General features: G+C 40.0%; 1 protein-coding gene across 6 annotated transcripts in view; it reads right to left on the bottom strand.

Moving 5' to 3' along the window:
• Window positions 1-13186, bottom strand: part of KCNC1 (potassium voltage-gated channel subfamily C member 1) — a 123097-nt gene that overhangs the window by 32760 nt on the left and 77151 nt on the right. For all 6 annotated transcript variants that reach the window (XM_012574107.5, XM_030273854.4, XM_012574108.5 and 3 more), the window contains exon 2: window positions 5841-6774. In XM_012574107.5, coding sequence (XP_012429561.1) covers window positions 5841-6774 — 934 coding nt within the window. The remainder of the gene's footprint in view (window positions 1-5840; window positions 6775-13186) is intronic.

Here is a 13186-nt window from a genome sequence, read left to right as displayed (position 1 = left end):
GCTGCCTGATTCTTCTTCCAATATAAGGAGGACCTCAGACAAGTGAAACTTAAGTTAGATGAGAATAACTGAATGTTATTCATTTTGTTTTCAGCTGTTAGCAATTTCTCCATTAGATCCCAAAGACACCATTGTCAGTGATATCAAGATGTGATCATTCACTATTTTGGAGTGAGGAGTTTTGGATTTTAAAGACTAGAAAGGCTAAGTATAGTGATGAAAGAAAAAACACCTCCCTATTACCTTTTCCATTGCCTTTTTAGTACTTTTTATGTCCAACACATTTAAACACCTGAGATTTTTGAGCTGAAACAAAGCTCTTAGCAGTCACTTTGCCATCCACTGTCTATCTTACAGAGAGGTCAAAGGTTTTATGACACTAAAATTAGATGAGACTTTTTTTATAACATTCAGAGACACTTGATCCGAGAATTTGCTTCCTGGAGGTTTGAAGGACCACCACAGTGACTACATACCTGTGGCTTTAACAATGCTTTGCTCTCCATAAAAGCCACCGAGGTTCACAAGCTGCAGTGAAATATTAGGCAGCAGAATGGGCCTCTGACAGGAGCTGCCTAGAGTTCCCAGCTCCCACTGAGCACTGGCACTAGAATTACAGTGCTCAGCACACTTCTGACGTTAGAGCCAGTGTGTTGCACAAGGAATACGGGTTATTTAGGTTATGATGACAGAAGAGATGAAAAATGAAGCCCTGAGAAAAGAGCAGCTCCTTCAGAAAGCATGAGTGATAAAGCTGGAGTGGGTAATTCCACACAATTTCTTTAAAAGGAGATCAGCTCTCTCTCAGGAAATTGCATTGAAATAATGGGTTCCTAACATCACAGTTTGTTCCAGTTCATCTGACCATGGAGTACACTGGAGTCACTGCAACTTTGTAGCTCCCTTCTGTCAGTGATAGACTTGGATTACTTTAGCTAGTCCGACATCAGGATAGTCTAGGTGTGGATTATTTAAAATTGGCTTTGGGACAGAGAAGTAAAAGAGCCACAGAATGTTTTTCTGAAGCTGAAGTCTGTGTTAGTAATGACAGACATTTCCCTTCTCCTCTTAGATGCCTCACTTCTAGTAATTTTTTCTGTATTTTACAGCCACACAGTGAACAGAATATTTTGCCACCAGTACACTGTGAAAGAGCCTGCACAATACATTTGTATGAATATAAGATATCCTTTGAGTATAGCTTAAGTGAAGCTGCATGCAGAGTGAATCAGAGAGGTAAGAAATTCTTGATTTGGCCATGTAAAAGTCAATATAAACCTTTTGTGTGCTGGTGTTGTAAGCATATATATGAAAAGAATAAAAGTGTGGGGTAGATCTCTGAACAAACCCCAAATAACCCATCTCCTTGGCTTATGTATTATGAATGCATTCTTTAGACCATTGCAGTTTGGCACCAGACAGTACTGTAGGCATCAAATGAAGTTATGAATTCCACTCATGTTCTAAATTTTTTTTATGGTGTTGGGAAGTTACATTCACTCCTTCATCCAGTGACAACTCTGAGATGTATCCATGCAGTCAACTGGTCCCGCAGGTGAGCACACAGCTCTTGTAAGAGAGGGGCTGAGGAACTGGGCAACACCTTAAAAACAAAACTGAGAGCTTTTAATACTTGTTTTGCATGTTTTGAGGTCTTCTTACAAACTTGCACCTTAAAATGTTTCACTGTGTACTGAATTAAATTATTATACCTGTAAAGCAGTGTGAGGTTTGGGACAAAAATCATGTTTAAGTGATTGGAATCATCTTTTTCTGGGTTTAGTTTTTTATTTTTTTCATTTTTTTTCCACTTCTGTTATGATATTGACTGTTTAGAATACTCAAGCCTTGAGATAAAAGACACTCCAGCACAGCAGACTGTGGTTGACTGATGCTTTTTTAGGTGTATTCAACTAGTGGCTTTGCCACAGACCTTTCAAGTAATCTTCCTCACTTAAATTAAGTCCCATGTCAACCGAAAATGTTGGGGATTATTTCCATTTTCTCTCTGCTGTGCACTTAGCCTTTTGGGTATTTGATTGCAGTATAGTGGTTGTCCTGTATAAAATGATGCCAAAATGAAACCCTGATCTTAAATAGGGTCTGTAAACAACACTGCAACGTAACAACATCAATCCTTTGACATGCAGATGCTCGAATTTGGTGGGTCTATGTTAAGTGAGGGAACACACAGTTGTCTATAGTTTGAGATATCCCCAGGTCAAGTTTTGGTCAAATTGGTCAGGTGAAATCTGCTGCTCTGTATCAGGCCCAGTTTCACCAGGCACTCTTTAGGCAGTATCTTGAGAATTTATGGGCAGCAGAAACAGCTTTGCAGATGATGTTTTGTACAGAGGAAATTTCTCCTTTCTTAATGCTGCTGGTGAAAGTCTGCCTGCAGCTCTAGCTCTGCCATCCTCTACTCTGAATGGCCTTTCCTCCCTTTTGCTGCTTTCCCAGCCACCCACTGGTGGGATCAGACAGGATGGAAAACAGGAAGAGTTGCTGCAGGAAGGGGAGGTAAGGTAGAATGAAACTGACATTCTTAAACTCTGACAGATTAAAATCAAGTGCTGTTAATTAAAGATACCCTCCTGCCAGGTGTAGATTGGCCCAGGACTGAGCTGCTGAGAATGTTGGGGGCAATAAGAAGATTTAATTCAAACCTGCCAGTCTTTAAATTCAAAGCATCTTTGCTTTGGCTGCAAATGACCACAGCAGCTGTGCAGCCTGCGGGCAAAGCTCTGCTGTTTGCATGCCTGTGCCAGGAAAGTGCTGCTTATTCTGGGAGGAGGCAGTGGGCAGAGCTGTGCTGAGCTCTCTGTAGAGCCCCCTTGGCCCTGAGGGCATGGACCAGGAACAGATGTGAAGTGCTGACTTGGAGAATGAGAGAGGGAGTTCATGTGCAGAACTACTTCATGCTCAGCCCTGTTTGGTGATGTGTTTAATCATTCCATCACAAATAATATATAGAATTAATAACTTCATTATGTCCTTTACACCTGAGGAACTAAGCAGGCTTTTTGTTTTTTAATAACATATTGGATACAAATCACATGATCTTATGTGACCTAGACACTGTCACACTGAAGCTTTACAGTTAAAAATTACAAGAAATATGCTGGACAACTTGGACACTATTTTAGAAAAGTTAGGCACCTATTCTGTGTTCGTAATGCAATATTAACTATAATATTAACTAAAACTAGTTGTTTACAATGGGATGATGTTAACCAATCTAAAGATTTTCACTGCTTGCAAGTCCTTGTTTTCATATAATATGCTGGTAATGGTTTCAAAAACAAGTCAGTTCTTGTGAATGCTTCATGTTACAGAAATTAAACCTAACATCCAAGACAATGCAGATCTTGTCTTAACAGTTTGGTTCTGATCTTAGTATTTTTTGCTTTTCTCCTGCACACATATAGATAGTTTCCTATTTGGAAGCTAAAAGATGCAGGCAATATTTTTTGCTGCTAGTGGTGCATAATAATTATCAGAAACAGAACTCCAGCTACAGTGTAACCATTTTGTTAGCTGAAGTGTTAAGTGTGCTTCATTACTTCTTAAAATATATATGCTTGTAGATGTATATAAAAATAGTCTCTCTTAATTATTGCAGAAATAGATAAGTTGCTGCTACTATCAATACTTCATGGATATTGTGGTAATAGCTGCATTTAGAGCACTGACGGTGGCGAAACAGTTCCACGTTAAACCAAAATTACATGTATTCTCAGGATACCACTGTGGAATTGTACTGAACTTGTGGAGTTTCTGGTTCTCCAGTTTCCAGAGAGGACCAGGGTAGGTAATGGAAGGAACTATATAAAGTCAGGGATTTCTGAGCTGATTTCACTCTGTAGCTGGCTGCTAAAGTACCCCAGAGTCTGGCATCTCTTGCACCCTATCGTGGGGCTGTTGGCACATTGCTCATGGTAGGAGACACACAATACTGCTGTGCCCTGTTTCCCTCTTGATCCATGATGTCCCAAAAGCATCTGCTTTATGAGGAAGTTTGCTGCTTGAACATGAGCAGTGATAAGCATTTGCAACCTGAGGGGAATGGATGATAAAACCATCGCTAATGTGTGCCAAGGATACAACTAATACAGTCTATCAGTCATGTGAATTGTGATTGGCCTGTTGCAATGGAAATAGCCTTTAACAAAAACAAAATGAAAGCTATTTACCTTTTGAATGGATTTTACATACTTGCACAAAAGGGAAAAGAAATAAGAAAGGAAAAGAGAATAAGAAAGAAGAGAAACATTCCCACCAGTTCTTCCCCTCCAAAATTAGCATTGGCATTGGTGAAGTCACACACAAAGGAAAGTCTCACTTTCTTTGTGCTTCTCACAATGACATCAACATGCATGGCTATGAGATGATGAGAAAATATCTCACTCACAATGAGTAACAAATCACAATTTTCTTCAAAGCAAAAAATGATAACACAAGACCATCATAGGTATATGCTAGCTCTTCCAAAACACCTGTTTTGAATTCTCTGTCAGTTGAGATCACTTGGCTGGTGATTTGTCCTTTCTAATACATTGCAGGGGGATATTCTGAAAAGGCTGAAGAATGTCTACTATGCAACTTGGCTGGAACATCTGCCAAAAATGAAGTTGGCATTGTTTTCAGTGTGGTTATCTACTTTCAAATTACTCCATAGAATAGTGATATTCCATGGGTAGAGGTAGATTATGGGGTTTAAAAAATCAAATTGGAGCCCCGTAATTTTGTGTGCTATAGGAGTCTCATAGAACTGAGATATTCCCATAATTAACCACTAGCCATGGGATATTATAATATATTCCATGGTGACTAGTATTCTTCCCATTTCCCTCCCCCCTCCCAGTAGAATTGGTATGGTTAATTTAGCTCTGGTTTCACCTATTGCTAACATGAATCAGTACAATTAAAAATAAGAATGAGGCAATCACTGTTTAGGCCAAACCAGCCAGTAATGACCAGTCAGACCTTTTCCAGTTGGCCTTTGCTGCTAGAAGGTTGAAAGAGCTGTAACTCACCAACCCATACTTGCAAAAAGAGCATGTTTTAGAAAATGTGGTTCAAAACTCTTCATAGTTCTAAATGCTAAACTCTAGTGGAATATTATAGAATAGATTCATTTGCATGCCATGGAATAAACATCCTTACATCTAGTCTTGTCTCAGAGTGAGTCATTTTGCATTAGTGTCAAGAATTTGAGCTGTTGTTCTACTTTGCAGTTAATCATCAGAAAGAGACTGGATTGTCTCATGAATATGCATGATGGTATAGTTGTCCCTTCAACTTACTAGGCACCTAGTTTCTGTAATGAGATGTACAATATCTGCCATTTAAAACAGCTGAAAGGTCCCAAATGGGAACAAATGAGAAAGCATCTGGCTGTTTCGAATTCCAGCCCTGTTTTGTCAGAAAGCTCTGTAATTGCTGAGTACTTGGCTCCTACTCTGCTCTATGAAGCATTCAGCTATCAGGAGCCTCTGAGACGCATTACACAGTCCAGCAACACAGCTGTAGAACTCTCAGAATTCTTCCACTAGATGTAACAGCTTTCCAAAATATCTTGAGACTTGTATGCCCTTAACCAGGACCAAAGTTTAGGCTCCTAGAGCGTGCTCTCATCCTTAGTTTTGCTGATCAGCCTCCACTGTACCATTTGTCCCTGCAACCTAGACTTCACACATATTATTCACTGTGTGATGGTGGGACTAGAATGGATAAATGTGCTACCCATTGCTCTAAGAAAGCAGTCTGGCTGAATCTTAAATCACTACGCGGGATGGAGGTTAACGGTCAGATGGACATTCCTCTAAGAGGTTTCCTACCTGCTCTGTTAATTTCTAAAATTTCTTCTTGGGCCAGTGGGCAAGTGTCGCTCTGAGTACTGTGGTGTGGAGAGTTTACGACAGATTTACAATAATTGGGGGATCCCAGCTGGGGTGGCCTCGGGATATGCTTCTTTTTTTTCTTTGGTAGCTTCTGCTTAGCCATAGCTAAGGAGTAATACATTCCGAAATTGTTCACAATGACAGGGACAGGCATGGCAATGGTCAGCACACCAGCGAGAGCACAGAGGGCCCCCACCAGCATGCCTGACCAAGTCTGAGGATACATGTCTCCGTAGCCCAGGGTCGTCATGGTGACAACAGCCCACCAAAAGCCGATGGGGATATTTTTAAAGTGTGTGTGTTCACTGGCACTAGGGTCATTTGGTTTAGCACCTATTCTCTCGGCATAATAGATCATCGTGGCAAAGATTAAGACGCCCAATGCCAAAAATATGATGAGCAGCAAGAATTCGTTTGTGCTGGCACGGAGGGTGTGTCCCAAGACCCGCAACCCAACGAAGTGGCGGGTCAGCTTGAAAATTCGCAGGATTCGCACGAAACGGACTACGCGGAGGAAGCCCAGGACATCCTTAGCAGCTTTGGAAGACAGGCCACTGAGTCCAACCTCTAGATAGAAAGGCAGTATGGCCACAAAGTCAATGATGTTCAAAGAGTTTTTGATAAATTCCACCTTGTTTGGGCAGAAAGTGACTCTCATCAAGAACTCAAATGTAAACCAGACCACACAGACACCTTCGATGTAGGTGAGAAAGGCTTCCGTCTCTGCTTCCCTGTAGTGCCGCACCTGGGTGTCATTCCCGATGAATTCAGTTTCTGTCTTGTTCACAATGGGGTTAAATCTCTCGTGGGTCTCGAGGCAGAAGGTGGTAATGGAGACCAGAATGAAGAACAGCGAGGCAAATGCCACATACTGTGGAAAGAAAGATATGAGAGAAATGTTAAACAGTAGGTTAAGTACGGGGGCTTTGATTCTGAAGCATCAGGGAGAGGCAAGAGCTGTATTAAATGTAAATATAAAGCCAAGCCTTCTTCCTGTGGGCTTAAGATGCCAAGTCTCACCTGCAAAGACAGCCTACATCCAGCCTGGGAGGGAAAGCAGTATATAATAAGTACATGCTAAAATCCATTCTTATACAGATAACACCTTAGTGTGGGTGTAAATTTAAATTAAATCTCAGGACTGTCTGTAGGATTTAAGGTTAAAGACATATTGAAATTGTACTTTCCTGAACTTGGTTTCCTGTTATTTCCTTGCCTTAAAGACAGAGTACACCTTCCAGGACAACTGCCAGGCAGTACTTTTCTCAGCATTCTCAGCAGTATCACAGCTGCTCTCAGCTTAGTGAGAGCTGTGATATTTCAGATCTCAGAAAGGTGCTAGTAAATACTCGTGGCAGTCTCAGGTGGGCTCTACAGCAAGGAGCAGAGTCCTTGGCATCATCAGACTTTCTTGCCAAACCCCAGTCACAGGCTGAGAAGAGTCACATTATCAAACAGAGCTCTCAAATGCTTCTGTTCTCAGTTCCCTTCTCTAGATCTTTTGGGAGTGGGGGATAGAGGAGTAAGGAAAGAGGTTTCAGATAAGTCTGTCATCTGATTCCAAAGGACACAGATCTATTGGCTTTCATGAGGCACAATTTTCTTGAAGAGATTCTCATTGCTGTGTAAGACTTGTAGCCGGAATTAGATAATTTTTTTAATAGTGTTGGATTACTATTACAATGTTTCCAGGGATGAAGCATCCACCACCTCTCTGGGAAATCTGTGCTTGTGTTCCACCATCTTCATTGTAAAAAAATCTCTTCTAGTATGAATCCTCCCTTGTTTAGTTTAAAACCATTACCATTGGTCCTGTCACAACAGGATTTACTAAAAAAAGTCAATCTTCTTCTTTCTTATGAGCTCTCTTTAAGTACTGACAGGGAGACCTTGTTGGCAGCAATAAGGTCTCCCTGGAGAATACTATTCTCCAAGCTGATCAACACCAGCTTTTTTATCTTTTCTCAGTCTTTCCTAAGCCTAAAGGAGATGTCTTGTATTCCATGACAATTGAGGTGTACAATCAGTACAGTCAGGCCAAAATTCACAAGACTTGTAACCACAGTTGCCCTGCTCAATCCTCCTTTAATCAATTAAGTAATTTGCACATATCTAAGTCTCTTTGTGTGTTGGAGTAGTATGGTCATAGGAATACCTCTAGCCATTCCACTCCCTATATCTGTTACCTTCTTGTTTGTCTTGCATGTCACCTTGACAAGAGATGTCATATAAGGTATTTTCCCTGTCTTCATGAGCATGAGCCACTGTGATAATAAAAATATTATCTAATACTCTTCTAGTTTCCTGTTACTCACAGTGTCCCTTTTCCAACAGTGTAGTAAGCATAAGGGTTAAAAAGAAATAGTTTCTTCTAACTGGATGTTGCTAGTGAATGCAGTGAAATAGTCTGAACAAAACTGCTATCAAAGGAACAGACCCATTAAAAATAACCTATGCTTCAAACTATCAAAACTCTTCTGCAATCAGGAAGTTCCTCCTGTCTGCCTTCCTGGGTAGACCTAGTGCAGAATTACACTAGACTATATTACTTCTATATTAGCAAACGAAGTCAAAAGCTTGGGTTTGCCACATTTTGAGGCAAACCATTTAATAGAATACAAAGAAAATGGAAGAGAATAAAATCACAAAATCATTTAGGTTGGAAGGGCCCTCTGGAGGTTGTTTGGTACAACTTCAAAGCTGGACCAGGTTGCTCTTGCTTAGTCCAGGCCTGAGTATCTCCAAGGCTGGAGATCCCATAGCCTCTCTGTGCAGCTTATGCCAGTGTTAGGCCAGTAAGAGCAAATAAGCTTGGAAGGATACAGAAGCAAACAGACTCTTTTGCTTTTCAAATTCAGCTTTGTTGCCAAAGAGATCAGAACCATTGTTGCAGATTTAAACAAAAAATCAATATTTCCCCCTAAAAACTTCAGGTTCTCACAGCACTATTATGTGAGGAACTGCTATACATGCTGCTATGTGCTAAAATCAATGCGTAATATATCTGGGACATAAACAATATGAAGATTAGGGAAATTGAGAAGCATTATTTTGGGTATATTTTTTTGTCAGATTCTCCTGTTAAAGAGGGAAGTTTCTCCATGCATTGTTCCTCCATATGTAAAATAGGTGATGTTGATCATGTGCTTTGTGATCCTATACAAATGTGTGCATGTTCTATATGCTTTTATCGAAATATTAATGGCTTTAATATTTCAACAGTCTTCCTGAAAAATCACTTTTGTGTACGATATCAATAGCACTCAGAGATTAATTGTCTGCATGTGAGTAAAATGAAGAACCAAAAGCATCTTGCACTAAGCAGTCAGGAAGATGTTCCTAGCGGCCTGAGCATGTCTGCTGTGTTCCAGCCTGAGGCAGATTGTTGCACAGAGTCATAGAGCCCTGAGAATTCAGGCTGCAGAAGGAAATGCTGACACTTCCTTAAGACAGGTCGTACTCACAGGTGAGAAGGAGAGAGGGGAATAAAGCCATTTTGTATTTTAAGGGTTTATGAAGATGGCCCTTTCTTTATCCTGACTCCAAATGCAATCCTCTTTTTGGTGTATACAAACATACCTCCTGAGTGAGTTTTTACTGCTTAGGACAACCTTCAGGCTGACCTTGCACAGCAAGTATCTTGAAACTGATTCTTTGCTGTATTAAAGAGAAAAAAACCCCAATTCTGACCAGGCATTAAATTTTCTGCAGTGGTACAGGTTGGCAGTGCTATCGTTAGAGAACATCACACCCATGATCTCTCTCGTTGTTAGCCCTTGTGTCCTCACACCTTGGCTTCAGAGTGCAATTGAGAGCTTTTAGTCCCCACTTCAGCAGAGCAGGAAGCACCTCCTAAATGAGTATGAAGTGTCTGCTTCCTCCTATCTTGTTTTAACAGCATCCTTTCCCAGGGATGGGCATGTTTTTATAAGCTTTGTGGCTTTGAAAGCATGAGTCTGCTTTCAAGATTTCATTAAACTATGTCTGAGTAATGGTATTGACAGGAAGAATCCCAGTATTTTTTTCCAATTTAAGTGCAGAAATGCCTGAAAGTCAGGCCTGACAACTTGTTCAATGTCATCCATCTCTGATAGATTTATCACCTGTAGCTTCTTGGAACACAGGAATGTAGCAGCTTACCACAAGTATCACTGGCATAGACTTATGTTTGTGATCCTCAGTTTATATTACTCTCATCCTTCTTTCTTCTGAGTATTTTTCTTTGTTAATTTTCTGAGGTTTAGCAAACTAGGCATGATCTAGTAGTACAAAAATCAGTGAGTAGGCTTTTCTAGGCAGACCAGCATTAATTTTTTGCTAAAGATGTGAAAAAAGAGTTCTTCCTGGCCCACCATAACAGGCCCATTGAGCCTGACTTGATAGCTTGTCAAATCCAGAGATGGGTGGTGCTGATAAAATCTGGTGAAGACTATGAGACTCACACGAGTTCTATTGTCTTTGGAAATCAGTCTGTCTCTTTTTATTTCACTAATAATCTAATAATTGAAATTAATAATTCACTAATAATTGAAAACTAATCAAACCAATGGATTGCTCTTGTATAATTTAGTGGTGCTTAATCTTCTTTCTCTTTATATTTTACAGCAGTTTCTCTTCTTCCTGGGATCTGAACGGGCTGAGGGAAAGGAGTGAGAATTTTAACAAGTGATGTCACATGCTGTTGAGTTACATAATGGCATCTAAAATTTTCTATAACTAAAGAATATACCTAGATGAAGTGTTTAAAGTGATCAAAACTCTTTTATTTTCTTTGACATGTGAATGATTTCTATTTCACTAGAAATGCTGCTACTATCATTTTTTTTCTGGCTCTAATACCAACAAAGAAAAATCCCAGATTGTCCAAAACTACAAAAGTCATAAGCAAAGGCAGAAAGGAGATTTAATAGGGGGAGATTTGGATTAAAATGTAAATTACATTAAAATGTTTTCATCCTGGAGACGGAAGAATTTACACTCCTGCATAATTTCTCTTAATACTGGCTATATTTTAATAAGTTTATTTTCAAAGAGTCTAAGAGGTATCATGCCCCTAAATGGAAAATATCATAACCTAATTTATCTTGCCTTAGATTAAATCTGTCTGTCTGTCTATCTGTCTGTCTATCTATCTATCTATCTATCTATCTATCTATCTATCTATCTATCTATCTACCTATCTACCTCTTCTCCCTGCCTTATGTCTAATCGAGCCATTTTTGCCAGGCAGTGGGAATGTGAAGTACCAATTAATTCATAACAGTACTGTTTCACATCAACTTTGCATGGCTGTAAAAGGAGCAAGGTAATGGAATCAGATGTAGCCACTCATGAATAATTAGCCAGCATCTTTCCACTCAGCATTGAAAGAAAACAAAAGTCCAACAGCCTTAAAAACCTAAATAAACCTTCTAATACATGAGGATTTAGAGGCTGGGCTTAGATAAAAGGTCTGAGTATTGGACCAGACATTATTAAATACACAGGTTTTGCTGTTTACTTCTGGGAGTAGTTTTTTAAAACAGCACTTTACCTTGCATGTCTTTGATAGTTCTGGTCTTGGAGATAAGAAACCTTTTTTTATGCTTGGGTCCAAATATGCTGGGTAACCAAGAATTGGTTATTTGTTCTCTTTAATATATAAGTATGCTAGAACTCATTGATATGGTGCCTGGAATTCCCAGACTTCAGTGTAGAGAGGTGGTGAAGAAAGACAGACAGATAGGTTATTAAAGTACCAAATCAGAAATCAGGTGAATGAGGCTCTTTTCCAACCTCCACCATGGACACATTCAAGCATGTGGGTCTGCATCTTTTGCACCATCCTTTTTTCAATTTTTAAAAAATTGAATTGAGATAATAAACTCTGTGAGGCTCAGAACTGCCTGCCAACTTACATCTGCTCCCTGTCCAGACTGATGTATGTCTGGAGTGCGGACTTGGGAAGGGAGGTCTTGGCTGAGTCTTGGCAGCACTCTTAGATCAGAGACAACAAGGAAAGTGTGTGGTGGTACTGGAAGCAGCAGGGCTTTGCAAGTTAGGTTTCAGTAACTCCAGAGTTTGTTTTCTAGGAAATAGCGGTGTACACGACATGCTATTCATAATTCATTCCAGATCACACGTTCAGAGTGCGTTAGTAGCAGCTGCACACCACAGACACGTGCTCTTCTCCTTTGATACTGCTCAGAATCATTTAACAATCCTACTCAAGCTAGATGGGAGAAAAGAAACACAGAACACTCAGAGAAGATTTGCCAGCCTTTTACTTTCCATCTGCTATCAGAAATATTTTTGAAAGTGATTCTTAATCCCTAGCCTTTTATAGGGAAATTCAGGAAATTGTACCCTACCCAGAACCTGTGGATGAAAAGCAGAGGAAGGTGGCAGTTTGATTCAACTACATTGGTTAAAGCATCAGGAACTTCTCTCTATAAGTAGCTCCATCTCTTTCTATTGATGTATTTCAATGAGCTTCAGTTTTGATGACAAAAAGTTTTAAATCACCACATGATAACACTCCTGATCCTGTTGAACAGCAAAGAAGAGGAACTAAGCAGTTGTCATCTCAGTCTGCACAAGCGGGGCCCTGAGCAGCAGGAGGTTTGCTGCTTCTCTTTTAGGAGGACCCAGGTTTTGCCAAGACTGAAATGGGAGGTGAGAACATACAACTCACCATAGAGCTTTGTCTCTGAAGGAAAAACCATGGTAGTCTTACTGCTATGGAGCTTCCAGAAAAGTATATGGTGGCTTTTGTGAGATCTACTATGTTTGGGTTAGTTTGTTTTGGGGTTTTGTTGTTTGTTTTGGGGGAGTGGGAGAGGGCTGAGGGTGTGGATGAGCAGAATAATATAAAATTCCCAAGTCTAGTAATTTTTCACTCTGTCAATCACTGCTACACGCTTGCAGGAAAAGGCTCTGAAGAGTTTCAATAACTTACGCTGGCAACAGAGGAGGTGGTTTTCCACAAAACATCAGTAATTCAAATATACCCAGAGACCTATGCTAGACCTGCATAAATCACTAGGGTTTCTATTTACAAGGTCTCTCTTCAAGTACTTTACCAGCTTTCTTTTATAGTAGTTCATCTGATTGAGGTTTGTCTCTCAAAACTACTGCACTTCCATGAAAATGCCAGCATTTGCCCATCTGTGACTCGAATCTCAAAGCTTTGCCTAGTTTTAGTTTTAATCTGTAAACAGTACTTTGACCACTCTTAATCTAAAATTAATTTAGTTCAGCCGACGTGTCCTAAAATTATTTAATAAGACAAATCTTTTTGCTGC

Source organism: Taeniopygia guttata, chromosome 5, assembly GCF_048771995.1.
Source record: "Taeniopygia guttata chromosome 5, bTaeGut7.mat, whole genome shotgun sequence".
Taxonomy (NCBI): Eukaryota; Metazoa; Chordata; class Aves; order Passeriformes; family Estrildidae; genus Taeniopygia; species Taeniopygia guttata.
Note: the sequence above shows the minus strand (reverse complement) of the source record. Positions and strands in the feature narration are given on the sequence as shown.